This window comes from Gopherus flavomarginatus, chromosome 5, assembly GCF_025201925.1.
Source record: "Gopherus flavomarginatus isolate rGopFla2 chromosome 5, rGopFla2.mat.asm, whole genome shotgun sequence".
In the NCBI taxonomy this organism is placed as follows: Eukaryota; Metazoa; Chordata; order Testudines; family Testudinidae; genus Gopherus; species Gopherus flavomarginatus.
The window spans coordinates 12,525,989-12,543,518 of NC_066621.1; the positions used below are offsets into that span (position 1 = coordinate 12,525,989).

Consider the following 17,530-nt stretch of genomic DNA (forward strand, 5'->3'; position numbering starts at 1 on the left):
GGGGATTGTTCCCTGCTGCCTTAATCCTCAGGAGTTTGTTTTGTATTTTCAGAGGCAGATCTCTAACAGCATTCCAGATACCAGGCCGACCACGGAGTAAAAAATGATACCTGCTGAGGGGCTAGTGCAGTACTCTGAAGGAGCTGTTTCTGCAGCTCAGCAGACCTCTTCTGGCACAGCAGAGGGAAAGGGAGGTCACTCCAAAACACAGCAGAGTTTAAAGGATGACTTGCTGAGACCTCCAGCACAGATCAGATTTCAAAGACTAACCATGGTAGATGAGGGCAGGGAAAAGATACACAACTGGCTACAGGCTTGTGAAGAGCTATGCACTCTCCAACTCCTTGGACCCCTTGATGAAGGAAGTGGCTTTTTTACTTCAGCTAAGGAAAGAATTCGAGCATGTTAACCCTTTAAGTGTTGATACCTTCTGCGATGACAGCTGTACCACAGGTGTACTATAGAGTCAGTGGAATGTTGGGACATGCTAGTACCATCAGCAGTAGTTAAGGGATTAATGTAATGTTTGTTCTCAAATTTTTTTAGAATGTATAAGCGTGAAGTATTGTAGTTGTGTATCTGTTAGGGTTAGAACACAGTTCCCTAACAAGGCTATGGCATGGCACAGGGGGGTAGGTTCTGTCCACGGTAAGAAGAAACCATGTTATAACACAGTTGTGCCACACAACTGTTTCACCTGATTATTTTTGTAGCATCAAGAGGGACAGTATGTTACATTCTGCATTAATCTGAAATTAATTTACAAGAACTGGTCATGCTGTATGTTAGTACTATTCATTAGGAAGTTGAATATTAGCAAACATTTCACAGATTGATCCTGATTTTTTTTTCTACCATGTTAATATTCACCAAATAGCCTGCAGGAATCATTGTCAGATTCTGTGGTATTCTCCTGCTGTTTGATTTGACTGTTTGTTACTGGTCGTTCTTTATTTGTGGCTGGTGGTTGGTTGTGTTAAGGGCCGTTAGCATAAGTAACTCCATTTTGTAAGTTCTCCTATTCTGAAAAGCCCAGGTCCACCATTATCTAAAAGTGAGCACATCACATACCAGAGTCCCAAGGGCAGTGTTAAAACAAAATAAAACCATAAACAAAAAAAAAAAAGTTAAAAAAATTCCAGTATGCAAAATAACAGCTAGACTATGCACTAGCCAGCACGAAGACAATATTTAGCTGTAATAAATTAAATTTAAAAAAAGCTTGTTTATTAGCTTAAGCTTACAATGCACAAAAATCACATGCATTGCTAAAAACTATATAAACCCTCTGTAACCTGCAGCCAGGGTCTGCCCCTGACTAGCAGGAGCGTACCATGCTCAAGTGTAATAAACCTTTAGTATTTGAACACTATTTTATTTTAAGTTTTGTGTGCCTCAGCCTAAAAACAAACAGTGTGTGGCCTATTGGTGTAATTCGTAACAGTTGCCAAAGTCACGTGCTATTGTTTCTCTTCTTTGATTGGATGTATGAAAAATTTTAAACAGAAGAACAGTGAATTGGCACTTTCCAGCATGAATTTTCAGACAGTTAATCATTTGTGATTCAGTTTGGGATTAACAGACATTTTCATGAATGCCCTCCAGATGTCATATACTGATAAGCGTGGATAATGTAACTCCTGGTGTCCTAGCAAATAGAACTCATTGCTTTGATGGCTGAAATACTGGTGAATCTGTAACTTCTGCTTACTATTCAAGGAGCTTTGTGGCGAGCACAAACTTCTTACATTCTTATTGTCATCAGTATTACAGTAAGAGCTGGAGAGTGCTGGGAACTATACAGAGACACAATGAGAGACAGTCTCTGACCCAAAGGGCTCACAGCCTGACAAGACAGACTGAGGGTTTGTCTACACCATGCAGCTTTTAGCGACAATGCCTTGTGTCTACACAGCCTTTTCACTGAACTTCAGCATGTGTAAACACTCTTTGTCGGTACTTTTGCAGACAAAATACTTCCAGCCCCGCGAGTGGCGTTAGCTTTGTCAGCAGGAGAACTCTCCTGCCGACAAAGTCGCGTTCACGCTGCCATTTGCGTAGGCAAAACTTTTGTCTTTCATGGGGGGGAGGGGGGCTTTTTTAAGTACCCCCGAAAAACGAGAGTTTTGTCAACAGCTTTGCAGTGTAGACATCCCCTGAATGAAGGAGGGTCACACGGCAGCCCCATCAGCATTTCATCTATGACTAGAACCACGGTCTCCTGAGTCTCAGTTCAGTTCTACATCCACAAAAGTAGACCATGGTGTGTCTCTCGTTCTGACTCTACACTAATGGTTTTTAATGCCCTACACTAAACAGCGCCTTCAGCATTGTTTACACTGGGAAAAATAGGGCCCCTAATTCATTACCAGTGCTGCTCTACTACTGATAGCACTAGTCTAGACAAGGTTAGTTATGCACAGGGCTGCTCGGGCCCATTCAGAGCAGAGTTGTGATGAATTAAATGCCAGTAGCTGCCTGGAGCACTCTCTGCACTAGCCGCCCCAAGCAAAGGTGGGAAACTTTTCAGAAAAGTGGCTAGTGTAGACACAGCCTGAGGCTATGGCGAGTGACCAGTTGCCCTGTCTAGACATCTTTGCATCTTGGGCACATCAAAGGGCAGCTGCTTGTTTGTTTCAGGCTCAGCAGTTGCTGTTACCAATAGCTGAAACTGGGGCTAATCCCAAGTACTAAAGGCAGCCTAAAGGTATGTCTACACTATGGGATTATTCCAATTTTACAGAAACCGGTTTTGTAAAACAAATTGTATAAAGTCGAGTGCACGCGGCCACACTAAGCACATTAATTTGGCGGTGTGCATCCATGTACTGAGGCTAGCGTTGATTTCCAGAGCATTGCACTGTGGGTAGCTATCCTGTAGCTATCCCATAGTTCTCGCAGTCTCCCCCACCCATTGGAATTCTGGGTTGAGATTCCAATGCAAAAACAGTGTCGCAGGTGATTCTGGGTAAATGTCGTCACTCAATCCTTCCTCTGAAAGCAACGGCAGACAATCATTTCACACCCTTTTTCCCTGGATTGCCCTGGCAGACGCTATAGCATGGCAACCATACAGCCCATTTTGCCTTTTGTCACTGTCACCATATATGTACTGGATGCTGCTGACAGGCATGGTACTGCAGTGCTACACAGCAGCATTCATTTGCCTTTGCAGGGTAGCAGAGATGGTTACCATCCCTATTGCACTGTCTGCCATGCCATTGCAAATTGGCGATGAGATGATGGTTATCAGTTGTTCTGTACCATCTGCTGCTATCATGGGTGCTCCCGGCTGACCTAGCTCAGGTCAGCCGGGGGCGCATTGACAAAAAAGGGAATGACTCCCTGAGTCCTCAGGGAGTCATTCCCTTCTTTGTTTTGTCTAAAAATAAAGTCAGTCCTGCCTAGAATATGGGACAAGTGTGCTAGAGAACCAGAGAGCACAGCTGCTCCGGGTCAGAGCCCCAGAGATCCTGCAGAAATGATGAGCTGCATGCCATTCTAGGGGGTGCCCCTGCAACAACCCCACCCATTGCTTCCCTCCTCCCCCAACCCTCCTGGGCTACCAGGGCAGTGTTCCCCCATTTGTGTGATGAAGTAATAAAGAATGCAGGAATAAGAAACACTGAGTTTTTAGTGAGATAAAATGAGGGGGAGGCAGCCTCCAGCTGCTATGATAGTCCAGGCAGGACATTAAAGGGTGGCGAGGGAGAGGAGCCCAGCCTCCCGCTGCTATGATAGTCCAGGCAGTACAGAATCTTTTCTTTAGACATGAAGGGGGGCGCTGATAGAGCTCAGCCTCCAGTTGCTATGATGAAGACGGTTACCAGCCATTCTGTACCATCTGCCGGGAATGACTGGGAGGCATTCCCATTTTTACCCAGGCGTCCCCGGCCGACCTCACCGAGGCCAGCCAGGAGCACTCACGGGCTGATGATGACAATGGATATCAGTCATATTGTACCGTCTGCCACCGGGAAGGGGATGCTGGTGTTCAGCGCTGCAGCACCCCGTCTACCAGCAGCATGCAGTAGACATAGGGTGACATTGAAAAAAGGCAAGAAACACTTTTTTCCCCTTTTTCTTTCAGGGGGGGGAAGGGTGTAAATTGACGACATATACCCTGAAACACCCAGGAAAATGTTTTTGACCCTTCAGGCATTGGGAACTCAGCCAAGAATGCAAATGCTTTTCGGGGACTGCGGGGACTGTGGAATAGCTGGAGTCCTCAGTACCCCCTCCCTCTCTCCATGAGTGTCCATTTGAGTCTCTGGCTTCCTGTTACGCTTGTCACACAGCACTCTGGTGTGGCCTCTGTCTATCATAGCCTGGAGATTTTTTCAAATGCATTGTGATTTCGTCTTCTGTAACTGAGCTCTGATAGAACAGATTTGTCTCCCCATACAGCGATCAGATCCAGTATCTTTTTGGATTTGGGACTGCATCGCCACCTGTGCTGATCAGAGCTCCATGCTGGGCAAACAGGAAATGAAATTCAAAAGTTCATGGGGCTTTTCCTGTCTATCTGGCCAGTGCATCCGAGTTCAGATTGCTTTCCAGAGCAGTCACAATGGTGCACTGTGGGATACCACCCGGAGGCCAATACAGTCAATTTGCGGCCACACTAACCCTAATCCAACATGGCAATACCGATTTCAGCGCTACTCCTTTCATCGGGGAGGAGTACAGAAATCGGTTTAAAGAGCCCTTTATATCGATATAAAGGGCCTTGTTGTGTGGACGGGTGCAGGGTTAAATCAGTTTAACGCTGCTAAATTCGGTTTAAACGTGTAGTGTAGACCAGGCCTAAGAGTAATGCTGGGCAGGATCAGAAAAGCCCTAGTGCACAGAGAGCCAGACCGCCTAGGACAGGGATTCATTTACAGCACATTCCCAGCTAACACAGCTGGCAACAAAAGAAACATCCTTGTCCACTGATCTATAGCCATGCTAGCAACAACTACTTCTTGGAAGCCTGCCTGACAGCCGCTTCTGAACACATTTGCAGCACAGTTCAGGGTCTCATAGATGAGGGGGCCCCTCATCCTGTCACCAGCCCAGTGCTGCTTTCAAAAGCTTTTCCCCACTTCCGAGAAAAGAAACAGTGTCTCTTTAAAGAGAGACCAGCAATCCTGCAGAGCCAGCATTAAAAACTATCATTAGGAGCCATTGTATTTAAATTAGAGATAATCTTGGGCACAATGTGGGGAGAGAATGCTGGGTGGGGCTGCGGAGAAAGCTGCAATTTCCCCTGCCATTGTCACTCTGCTGTCCCTGATTGCCAGCAACCACTGCAAATTCCAGTGATTTACTGAGCCATAGGGTATAATTTGCACCACGTGCAAGGAGTTAAAGTGCCACCAAGCATCCCTGTCAGAGGGGCTCATGATGGGCTGTCAGCTGGTCTTTATTCCTTTCTGTTCCTGAGCGATCTGCATAAACTTGTCAGCTAAATGTGGGAGGGAGCAGGGCTGAGGGACAATGATGCCAGATCCTCCAGTGCAGAATCTTAATGCTGTTGTGAATTTGTGCTCCAGATGGGCACTGTTCGCTTGGAGAGGATGATTAGAAGATGGTCTCACATGACCAAAGACCTGTGGGAAAAGTGCAGCCCTATCTGCTAAGGGACGTGGTGAGTCTGTAACTAGCGATACCTCACTCAGTTTGAGACTAGTCCAAGATATCAGTTTCGCTTTTGTCCATAGTTGCTTTTAAACTTCCCAGCTCTCCTGCACTATTGAGATGAGGGGTCACTGGTGTGACGGGAAGTCATTTGTTTTGAGTTTTTTAAATAGACATGATGAAATGTCCTCTCGTCTTTTTCCAGGACCGAGTCTGTGGCTGAGAAGATGTTGACTAACTGGTTTGCCTTCCTCCTCCATAAATTCTTAAAGGTGAGGGGAGACTGAGTGGAGATCCCCTTCTATCTTTACCCAGTCTCCTTATACTTCCACAGCTCTCCTCCTGCCCAATACCTAGTGGGTGACTCCAGCCTTTAAAATGCCTGACAAGACCTAACATAAGGGGGAGACAATAGCAGAGCAGAGATCTTGAAATAAGATCTGCGTTATGTGCATCTGGAGCTGTAATTAAATTAGCGGAGTCTAAGCTAACCATCTCCATGCTTAGCTTTGTTCAACCCTGAGGTTGCATGTTGCACATTTGAAATGTTTTTTGCATCACAAGCCTGCAATGAAACATGCCTGGTGCATGTCTCCCTGTCTCCATTCAGCTGAAGGAACAAAGTATCATCACCATCCAGCAGTGAGCCTTGATGGGCTGCATGTGTAGGACACACAGGAGGCTTTCACGCCTCAGAAAAAGACCTGCCTGCATCATCTAGTCCATGCCCCATCCAGGAAAGTGTAGTTCCCTACAGTCAACTCTTGACTGCTTTTTTTCAGTATAATGTAAAATAACCCAGGTAATGGAGCTTCTACCACTTCCCTGGAGCAGTGTGCGCATTGGATCTCTCTGATGGGAAATGTGCCCACCTTACTGTTCAGTGTAACTTTCCTTGCGCAGTGTAATCCCATTTCACCTCGCTGCACCCCTTGGGGTACCCCAAACAACTCCTCTCCCTACATAATTCAGGACTGTGAAAAATTTTACACCCTGAGCACCATAGTTAGGTCGACCTAACCCCCCAGTGTAGAGGCAGTTAGGTTGACAGAAGACATCTGCTGTCTTGGGAGAGGTGGATTAGCTACATCGACGGAAAAACCCCTTCCATCGACGTAGGGAGAGTCTGCGCTATGGTGCTACAGTGGCATAGTTGCAGCACCATAGCTTTGCCTCTGTAGCAGCTATAATGTAGACATACCCTCAGATTCCTTCTCTCCAGCAGTGGGGAGGCAAGCCAAGAATGATACCCACATTGAGCAATGGGCCCTTGGCATTGGCTTTCCTCTCCAAGTGCTGCTTTGGCCCACAGACCTGCAGACACTTACTTTGGTTGTTAAGATTAAGTCAGTGGGACTGTGCACCTGCTTAAAGATAAGCATATGCATTAGGATATGGTCCTGCCAAAGAGGCACCTTCACCTAGATTTTGGTTTTGCTGTGTGTCTTGTCAAACAGGAGTGTGCTGGGGAGCCGCTCTTCATGCTGTACTGTGCCATCAAGCAGCAGATGGAGAAGGGCCCTATCGATGCCATCACAGGGGAAGCACGCTATTCTCTGAGTGAGGACAAGCTGATCCGGCAGCAAATTGAGTACAAAACATTGGTGAGTTGGCTGTCCATGGGACCTGGCTTTGAACTGTACGCGTCATCTCCAGCTGTAAGTGACCTACTGTAAGTGAAGAGAAGCCATACAGGAATGGCAGGATATATGCAGCTCTGATGCCCCAGGGTAGAACGAGCTGCTTCGTGTCAGAATTGGTCCTTCATTGAAAGCACAAGCAGGAAATACACAATTTTATGGCCCAAATTCTCAGCCGGCTCAGTCCATACTCCAACATTATGGCCCACAAGTGTTGCATGTGCAATAATCTCTAGGATGTAAGTGCATGTAATGTTATGGGCCCAATTTTCAAAACCTCAGGGTGCCAGGGCCATGTGCAAATTAAGTATGTACCTGACTTGCTTGTGCAGATTGTGTGCAAACAGCCCTGGCTGCTAAAGTTTGGAAAATCAGAGCTTACATGTGGAATCACAGACCCTTGTCATCCTTTTTTATATATCTATAGCTCTCCATGCCTTTGCCCTCCTCAAAACATAACTCCAATGGACACCCTGAAGCTCTTAGTTTAAAGAGTTTCCCAAGGAGACTCTAGATACAACAGCTGTGATATGAATGTAGACTGTGTGGCTTTTCAGGGGAATTCAGTGTTAAGTATGTCTGTTCCACAATGAATGTTGTCACTGTTATACTGGATGTTTCTCTGAAGTCCTCTTGAGAGCTGTTTGGGATGACTTCTCCCTCTCTAGATCCTGAACTGTGTGAACCCCGATAACGAGAACAGCCCAGAGATCCCCGTGAAGGTGCTGAACTGTGACACCATCACTCAGGTCAAAGAGAAGATTCTGGATGCGGTGTACAAAAATGTCCCCTATTCCCAAAGGCCAAGGGCTGTCGACATGGACTTGGGTAAGAACATCCCTGCCCTGTGAGAAGTGTGGGGGGAGGGGTTGGGAAGGGGGGGCGTTAGAGAGGTAGCCAGTATTGGGGTAGTTCTTAGAGAGCTTTGTAATGTTCAGGAAGCTGATCGCATTGGCTAGAGCCAGAATGGCTAGCTCTGTGCACACTTGCTTTATTCTTACCTCCCCCGCCTCCCCCCAAACACACATGACACCCCTCACTCAGTGGAGATGCTGTTTCTGCAGGACACAACACTAGGTCAAACTCCTTTTCTTTACTTCAGGGAAATTGAGTCTGTACTCACCAGGGAATTGGTGGGAGGAAGAAATCAAGGGGAGATCTGTGTGTTGGATTGCTAGCCTGATTTTGCATTCCCTCTGGGGGAATAGGAAAGTACTTTTTGTTTCCAGGACTGGAAACAGAGAGGGGGAGTCACTCTGTGTAGTTTCACAGAGCTTGTGTCTATGTATCTCTCCAGGAGCACCTGGAGGGGGGAAGGGAAAAAGGATTATTTCCCTTTGTTGTGAGACTCAAGGGATTTGGGTCTTGGGGTCCCCAGGGAAGGTTTTTCAGGGGGACCAGAGTGCCCCAAAACACTCTAATTTTTTGGGTGGTGGCAGCAAGTACCAGGTCCAAGCTGGTAACTAAGCTTGGAGGTTTTTATGCTAACCCCCATATTTTGGACGCTAAGGTCCAAATCTGGGACTAAGGTTATGATATGGTGGCAGCGGTGGGATTCGAACCCACGTCCCCGGAGAGACTGGAGAGATACATAGACACAAGCTCTGTGAAACTACACAGAGTGACTCCCCCTCTCTGTTTCCAGTCCTGGAAACAAAAAGTACTTTCCTATTCCCCCAGAGGGAATGCAAAATCAGGCTAGCAATCCAACACACAGATCTCCCCTTGATTTCTTCCTCCCACCAATTCCCTGGTGAGTACAGACTCAATTTCCCTGAAGTAAAGAAAAACTCCAACAGGTCTTAAAAGAAAGCTTTATATAAAAAAGAAAGAAAAATACATACCAATGGTCTCTCTGTATTAAGATGATACAATACAGGGTCAATTGCTTAAAAGAATATTGAATAAACAGCCTTATTCAAAAAGAATACAAATCAAAGCACTCCAGCACTTATATTCATGCAAATACCAAAGAAAAGAAACCATATAACTTACTATCTGATCTCTTTGTCCTTACACTTAGAAACAGAAGACTAGAAAGTAGAAACTGCTTCTCCAAAGCTCAGAGAAAGCAGGCAGACAGACAAAAGACTCAGACACTAAATTCCCTCCACCCAAAGTTGAAAAAATCTGGTTTCCTGATTGGTCCTCTGGTCAGGTGCTTCAGGTGAAAGAGACATTAACCCTTAGCTATCTGTTTATGACAGGGGCGTTAGAGAGGTAGCCAGTATTGGGGTAGTTCTTAGAGAGCTTTGTAATGTTCAGGAAGCTGATCGCATTGGCTAGAGCCAGAATGGCTAGCTCTGTGCACACTTGCTTTATTCTTACCTCCCCCGCCTCCCCCCAAACACACATGACACCCCTCACTCAGTGGAGGTGCTGTTTCTGCAGGACACAACACTAGGTCAAACTCCTTACCTGTCTTAGCCATTGCACACTGCAGACCCTGTTAACGTCCCCCAGAAAACTGTCTTAGTGGAGCGATTGTCCAGTGAGCAAGTGACTGACACCTCAGACCACCTTTAGCTTTTTACGCAAGGCACCTCCAAGACCCTATATTTACAGTAGTGTTGTGGTGGGGACCCTTAGTTCAGATAAACACCCTAAAATATAATTACATTCCCCCACTCTCAGGAAAACTCTGCTCTCAGCTGGAAGGAAGCAACCCTCATTGACTTCCTTAGGGCTGCACAGGAATAATCAAGAGCAAAAGTCAGCCCTTTCGCTGAACACCCCTTCCTGGGAGCTTGGCCTCTTAGACACTCATCTCTCCTACAATATCACATGAGACTGATGTGGACAGAAGAGGCAGGTGGCTTTTCATCCCTGACCATCATGTCTGTTCGTTCTTCCCGTCCCTGCAGAGTGGCGGCAAGGCCGGATAGCTCGTGTGGTCCTGCAAGATGAAGACATCACCACCAAGATTGAGGGTGATTGGAAGCGGTTAAACACCCTGATGCATTATCAGGTAAGAAACCATCCCTGACGCAGAGCTCCCAGAAAGCAGCCAAGCGGAAGGGAAAGAAAAGCAGAAATTTAATTCCTTGGTGTCTCGTCTAACAAGACAGACAGGGAGGTCACGTTCTTATGATAAACCAGAATGGTTCAGTGTGCTCGTGCATTATACGAGAAAGCAGCCTTGACACACATGTTACAGAAACTAGCAGAGTTGAAAATTGACTAAATTAAAAATGCCAGCCTCTCTCACCAGATAGACTGGGTATGCAGAGAGAGGACTGTGGTGTCACGGTTAAAGATGTGGGGGGCTGCAGAGGGCTATCATGTCAGAGACCCAGGCCTGGAAATGGAAGCCTAAGTGAGAGAAAGGGGAGGGCAGTATAGGGAGGGAGAGGGGTTTCTGTCTCTGAAGCGTCATCTATCGGCCACCAGGCATTATGGGGGCAGACTAGCTGCATGATCCAGTGAGGCAGGGCACCAAGCTACATGGACAACTAGTCTCTTCCAGGTTTCAGAGTAGCTGCCGTGTTAGTCTGTACCCGCAAAAAGAACAGGAGTACTTGTGGCACCTTGGTGTCTTCCAGTTTCTCACTCTCAATCTTCCTACCTGTTGACTCTCAGTTGTCATTCAGGGGATACCAAAGGCACCTAGTTTTTAGGAACAAGGGGGTGCCGCCTTGACCCTGTGTCCTGTGCAGCAATCGCATAGCTTTAGCATTAAAGGCAGGCACAGAGGAGTGTGCCATCAGTCAAGGGAATGTAGCCCCAAGCACAGTAAACGTAAACCTCAACATCGGGAAATGTTTCTTAACAGAGAAGCAGTGAAATTGGTTAAGCTCTCGAATGAGTCTCCCAAGAAAAGCATCAGGAGTCCCATCGCTGGAGAAGTTTGAAACTAGACAGGTCAGAATGCTAGAGGAGATGCTGCATCCTACAGTGACCAGGATGGACCAGATGACCTTCAAGCTTCTTTCTGTCTCTCACTGCTGTTATGCTCATGACACCAGCCAAGCATAGCCTGCCTTGGGTGAGAGCTGAGCAGCTAGAAAGTGTTAACTATGATAGGTCAGAGAGAGAGAGAGAAAGGTACGTACTCAGCCAGGTCCATCTGTCTACCACATGCTGGAATGTTCTGTTGTAGGGGAGAAGGAATGTGTTGGAGTGTAACTGTATCCAACCCCCCATGAAACTGATTTCAAGTTAGTAGAGGCATTGCTCTTGACGCCCAGTGCTTGGTACTGCACCCCTAATGGACTTTCATTCATCCCCTGTCCATAGCCTTCCTGTAGCTTCAACTTACCTCACAGTAACTCTAATTAGTCACTAATTAGAAGAAAGGAGGTTGGTGTAGTACAAGGACACTTCTTTTTCTGAGCAGAATGGTTTCCTAAGAGAAACCGATCTTTCCATGAGGTACTAGTCAGTTGCCTTTAGAACAGAAACCTTTCCCTTTTTACTTTGCTTGTTTGTTAATGGTGACTTATCTCATGGCTATTCAGTGGCCTCTCTTTGAAATGAGTTTCATGGGTCTTAGCTCAGTTCCTAGCAGATTGGTGTCCACATCACAGATACAAACATCACAGTTGGCTTTTAAGTTGGCAAGCACAATTTAGGATTGGTTTGGGCCATGTATCCTGAGGTCCGTGTGCTCACTTATTTTTAACACACTAGCTCAAAGTGTAGCTGAAGCAGGATGAGCTAGATGCCAGAGTATGTGCCTAGGGTCTCAGATGAGATTGTACTCGGGGTAGCTAGCTCAGCCTGCCGCCTACATCATTGCACCTATACTGCTATTTTGAACACTGTAGCTCAACCAAAGCTAGTATGAGAGTGTCTACACAAGCTGAAAATTACACCCCCAGCGCCAGTGTAGATGTGCACCAAGACAGTGTGAGTGAAAAAGAAGTGATTAATAAGAGAAGGTGGGGAGGAGCAATTTGTGATCAGCAGGCAAGTAGAGAGGGGAGAACCAGTTTGATTTAAAGAAAAAAAATCATCATAATGGGCCCAAGCCACAAATGTCCGATCCGAACATTCCCAAAGGGTTGTTCTGGCCCATTTCTAGTGAAAATAAGAGCTACCTCCACAAAGCCATCCCGTCTTTCATGAGAGACATTTGTATGGTTCTGAAATGTTCCACTTGTTCTTTTCCCTCATGCGAAAGCAGTATTATGCTGAGACCTGAAGATGTAGTGAGCTGTGTGGGGAGAAATGCAATTGATGTCTGCAGCAGCATTTGCTGTTTCTGCTGTGCACATCATGCTGCAAACGCGTTGCATGTTAATCTCTTTGGTGCTCTTTGGCTAGTAGACTGAGCATTTTGCCTCTGCCACTGACTCACTGTGTGGCCTTGTAATTCTGATAAGATAGTGGAGCTAACACCTCGACTCTGGCAGAAGTGCCATGGCATCTTCAGGAACCATGAGTGGTCAGAATCTTGCTTTAAATAATAATGCCTAGCTCCTGTATAGCACTTTTTATCAGTAGATCTCAAAGCACTTTACAAAGACGGTCACTGTTTTGACCCCCATTTTACAGATGGGGAAACTGAAGCAGAGCTAGGGGCAGAAACCCAGTCTCCTGAGTACCAGTCCAGTGTTCTGTCTGTCTACTAGGACATGCTGGAAGTGTTAGCTGAAAGACAAGCCCCTTACCTCTATACTGGGACACTGAATCAAAAGGATCAGTGAATTGCCCACAATTGACACAATTCCTGCAGCTCCTAAGTACTGTATTCTGTGGAGGTCTCCCATCCAAGAACTAATCCAGCCTTACTCCTGCTTAGCATGATCATTCTTTAAGGTGGTACAGCTGCAGGTTCTAGTTTGTTGGACAGTATCAGCAATCATTTGTTATTAGGTTGATGATTTAATTCCAAGTCTTTCTCTTAATCCCACATTTCTTCATCAGCTCTTCAAGGCAAGATTTGTTTTTTCTGGGGTTTTTTATGATGATAACATCTCACCTATATCATCAGCTGATGGTCTTGTCTACCCAGCCTTTGGGTATGTCTACATCTACAATTTTGCAGCGCTGGTTGTTACAGCTGTATTAATACAGCTGTATAGGGCCAGCGCTGCAGAGTGGCCACACTTACAGCAAGCAGCGCTGCAAGTGGTGTTAGATGTGGCCACACTGCAGCGCTGTTGGGCGGCTTCAAGGGGGGTTCGGGGAACGCGAGAGCAAACCGGGGAAGGAGACCAGCTTCGCCGCGGTTTGCTCTCACGTTCCCCGAACCCCCCTGCAAACCGCAGGGAAGGAGACCTGCTTGCACGGGGGTTCGGGGAACGCGAGAGCAAACTGGGGAAGGAGACCAGCTTCGCCGCGGTTTGCTCTCGCGTTCCCCGAACCACCCTGCAAACCGCAGGGAAGGAGACCTGCTTGCTCGGGGGTTCGGGGAACGCGAGAGCAAACCGGGGAAGGAGACCAGCTTCGCCGCGGTTTGCTCTCGCGTTCCCCGAACCCCCCTGCAAACCGCAGGGAAGGAGACCTGCTTGCTCGGGGTTCGGGGAACGCGAGAGCAAACCGGGGAAGGAGACCAGCTTGATTACCAGAGGCTTCCTCAGGTATGCTGGGATACCTGCTTATTCCACGGAGGTCAAGAAAAGCGCTGGTAAGTGTCTACACTTGATTACCAGCGCTGGATCACCAGCGCTGGATCCTCTACACCCAAGACAAAACGGGAGTACGGCCAGCGCTGCAAACAGGGAGTTGCAGCGCTGGTCATGCCCTGCAGATGTGTACACCTCCTAAGTTGCAGTGCTGTAACCCCTTCACCAGCGCTGCAACTTTGTGATGTAGACAAGCCCTTTATCTGATTTTCACAAGCATCCCCTATATGGAAAAATCAAATAGAATTTAATAGGAAACGATCAGCTTTCTCTAGATTATTTTTGAACTGTTATAGAATTGAATAGAGAGCTGTATCCCTGCTGCTGAATTCTGTATTCTGGCTTAAAAATACCTGTGGAAAGGGTCTCGTTCTCTGTTAAATTCTCTAGGGCTTTTGGAAGAATTTCTGTAGAATCATACTACATTTCTGTAGAACTCTATCCCTGTTAAACTCTGTAGTATATGCTCACACAGACTTACCCAAGAAAAATGAACCACTCGGAATTTAACATCAAATGATTTACAATGGCTTGCGCAGGGTTAACTTGGAGGCAGCAAACCATGAAGAGACATCACTCACTGGGAGGCTGGAAGGGCTGAGAGATTAGAAGACTATTTTAAATGAAAAATTAGCAACAGCCAGGGAACATTCATATGGAAAATGAGACTCAGACACCTATAGTGGTTTGGCTACTGAATGTCCAAAGCTGGAGTTCATTAGCTGCTCTGGTATCCTTGCCAGGCCATGTCAATAAAGAAGGTATTAGCTGGACATCTTGTCTGTTGTTCTCCCCACTCTATTTTTTATCATTATTTGTAAAGGGGTTTCACATGGCATGTTTCAAGACAGTGGAAGAACCAGAATATTTGTAAAGTTGTAAAACAAAGTCAGCCAATTTCTCGTGTATCTCCAGGATTCTATCGGAGTGTGGTGGCAGCAGGGCAGAATGGGAAAGGAATGTATATTGCATCTGATGCTAATTTGGTGCTTTTTAGCTGACAAGAGTCATTCTGCCCAAACTTCAGAGAGCGAGAGTACTCCCTCTGTGTGTGTGTGGAATTTTTAATACTTCTCTCCTAGTTAACTACAGCTCTGATGAAATCGTATCCAACCACAGCAGCCTGGAAATTATTGCGTCTTTGTGTGAAAATCCAGAGCTTCCTTTGTATTCCTTGCACTGGAATGCTTAGATTTCACCTTACTGAAATTAAACCAAAGTGGCAGCTAATAACAGCCTAAGAAAATAATATCACCACTTGATTGTTCCTTCTAGTGACTTAATAAATTGGGTGAAATGAGGTGGGGGCGGGAAGAGGAGAAATAACAGAGATGTGAAGTGTTGTACTTAGCCAAATAGAAATACTTCATTTTTGCTGTAACATGAAGCCATATTATTATTATTATTTATTATTATTAATAACTGACATTTATATAGCTTCTTTCATCCTGAAGGATCCCAAAGCACTTTAGAGATCATTATACATTAGAGATCATTTTCCTGCAACTAAGGTGGAATGTGCCAGCTATTTTGCACTGGCAGTAGTTTTTCAAACTACCTTCAGTTTGAAACTGCAGGGGCAATTTAGGGAGGTGAAATGTAATCATTCCAGTTGAAGTTTGCCTCAACACCACTGTGACTCCACCTATATTCAGGGAGGGTGCTCAGGGTTCCATAGTGACCACGTGTGGTCAAAATATTGGTTTTCTGTCTCATCAGACGGTATTGCACCTCCTTGCATCAGGGTTGTTTTTTGTATGGCAGTAACCACAGAGAGGCCTCTAGTCATGGATCAGGGCTCCATTGGGCTAGCCACTGTACAATCTGCCCCAAAGAGTTTATAATCTAAGTTGTTGTCTAAGCCATGCTGCTTGTGTCTCCTCTAATGTGACAATCAGGGTTAGATTTAAAGTCTCTGGACCTTGCAAAAATAGGGAGTCTTTGGGGCTGGAGGGTTAGAATGAGGAGGAGGAGTGCATCCAAGAGAAGGGTCAAACAGAGCTGTGCAGGATCTTGCAAAGGATATGAAGTTCAGACATGTTGTATTGGGCAGCCACTGGTGAGCTTCAAAGGAGGGGATGACGGGCTGATCGAGTGACGAAGGTCATTTTAGCCGCTGTCTTTTGGACAGAATGGATGGAAGAGATAAGGGTTTCATTGAGCCCATAAGGGACGAGGAGTTGACCAGGGCCCAGGCGTGTGTTTTGGCCACAGGGACAGAATCAAAGGGTCAAATTTTCGGTATGGTGTGGAGAGTCAAGTGGCAAGATGTGATGAGAGCCTGGAAGTGTAAAGGTAGTAGGAAGTCAAAGATGAGTGTGCAAGGGATGAGGCTGACAGGGAGGGAGGTGATGTGAAGAATAGTGCAGGAAAATGAAAGTGGGAAGAGGGTTTAGGAGGAAGACTAAGCAGCTCATTTTACCCATCCAAGACGGTTTGTGAGAGCGAATCCGATATGCCACTGGTCAGAGCAAGAGTAGCATGGAGAGAGAAGTTCCAGAGTAGTCGGTGGAGAGATGATAGATGAGTGGGTGTCACTGCATGAGAAGAGGAGGAGTCCTTAATAAGTTCTCCAGGGAAGCACCTACTCAGACCAGTATCCAGAATTATGGAATAATACCCTGGCTAGTAAATTGAGTATTTAGAACTAGGGGACAGATAATTTGGGGTAAGGAGGGGATGTTTTCTTTCTGTAACCCATCACCCTCCTCAAGTAAATCACTGGCTGAGCCCTAGAAGGCAAATCAACCTGAAGATACTGTAGGGTTCACTTTCCTATTCCCCTGCCATACTGCATCATAAGGTTTTCAGTTCAGAATTTAAAAAATGCTAAGGTCTATTCCATTGAAATCTGTATATTCGTAATTAATGAAGATAAGTTAAAAACTTCCAATGACTATTAGATTTATAGGGAGGGTAAAATTAAACACTGCCACTAAAACCTGCTATAACAGAATCTCTTTAGTGCTAATGTTCATTTATAGTTTGACTTCCCAGTGTTTAATCCTTTTTTGGTGTAACAGAGGGACCGACAATTTAAGATCCTGAAAGATGGTTTTATGACTTGTTCAGCTGTAAATCAAACTTTTAAAGTAATAAAAATTGTTAAAATAAAAAATGGTTTAATAAGAGTGTTTTATGGTCCATAACATTATTATAGCTGTTTTATTCCCTTTGCGTTACTACTTTAATTGGATTGCAACAGTTCTTCAGATTCTCCGTTTTTATTGGATAAAATGTAATCTTAAATCAAAATGACCAAAAATGTCTTCAATATGTCTTTATTTATCATCTCTTTCCTTCAGCGCCTTGAATCCAGCAGAGGACACAATAAAATAAAGCGGGGGTATCTCTCCTGTGTTAAGAAAACAGCATGCTAGTATGATTCGGGTATTTTCCCCTTGTCGTCATGAACAAGGTGTCATTTTGTTAGCTCCCTGCAAAGTCTGGATTCTAAAACTTACATCCTTCACTGTTTGCTGCTCAGCAGGCAGGGTTCTACATTCCAAAGGTGGCAGCAGCAGCAGTGCCTCCTGGTGGTCTCATCTCACTCATCCGCTTTCTTCTGTCTCTTTGCCTTACCAGGTGTCAGACCGCTCTGTGGTGGCTCTCGTTCCTAAACAGACCTCCTCATATAACATCCCCGCCTCTGCCAGCATATCTCGAACCTCCATTAGTAGATACGGTAAGAAGCAGGGT

The 17,530-nt window shown here is 45.8% G+C and overlaps 1 protein-coding gene across 1 annotated transcript in view; it reads left to right on the plus strand.

Moving 5' to 3' along the window:
* Nucleotides 1-17,530, plus strand: part of PLXNA2 (plexin A2) — a 322,697-nt gene that overhangs the window by 286,662 nt on the left and 18,505 nt on the right. Inside the window, exons 23-27 of the mRNA XM_050957071.1 lie at nt 5,828-5,894; nt 7,080-7,226; nt 7,931-8,090; nt 10,127-10,230; nt 17,417-17,516. Of these exons, the coding sequence (XP_050813028.1) occupies nt 5,828-5,894; nt 7,080-7,226; nt 7,931-8,090; nt 10,127-10,230; nt 17,417-17,516 (578 nt within the window). The remainder of the gene's footprint in view (nt 1-5,827; nt 5,895-7,079; nt 7,227-7,930; nt 8,091-10,126; nt 10,231-17,416; nt 17,517-17,530) is intronic.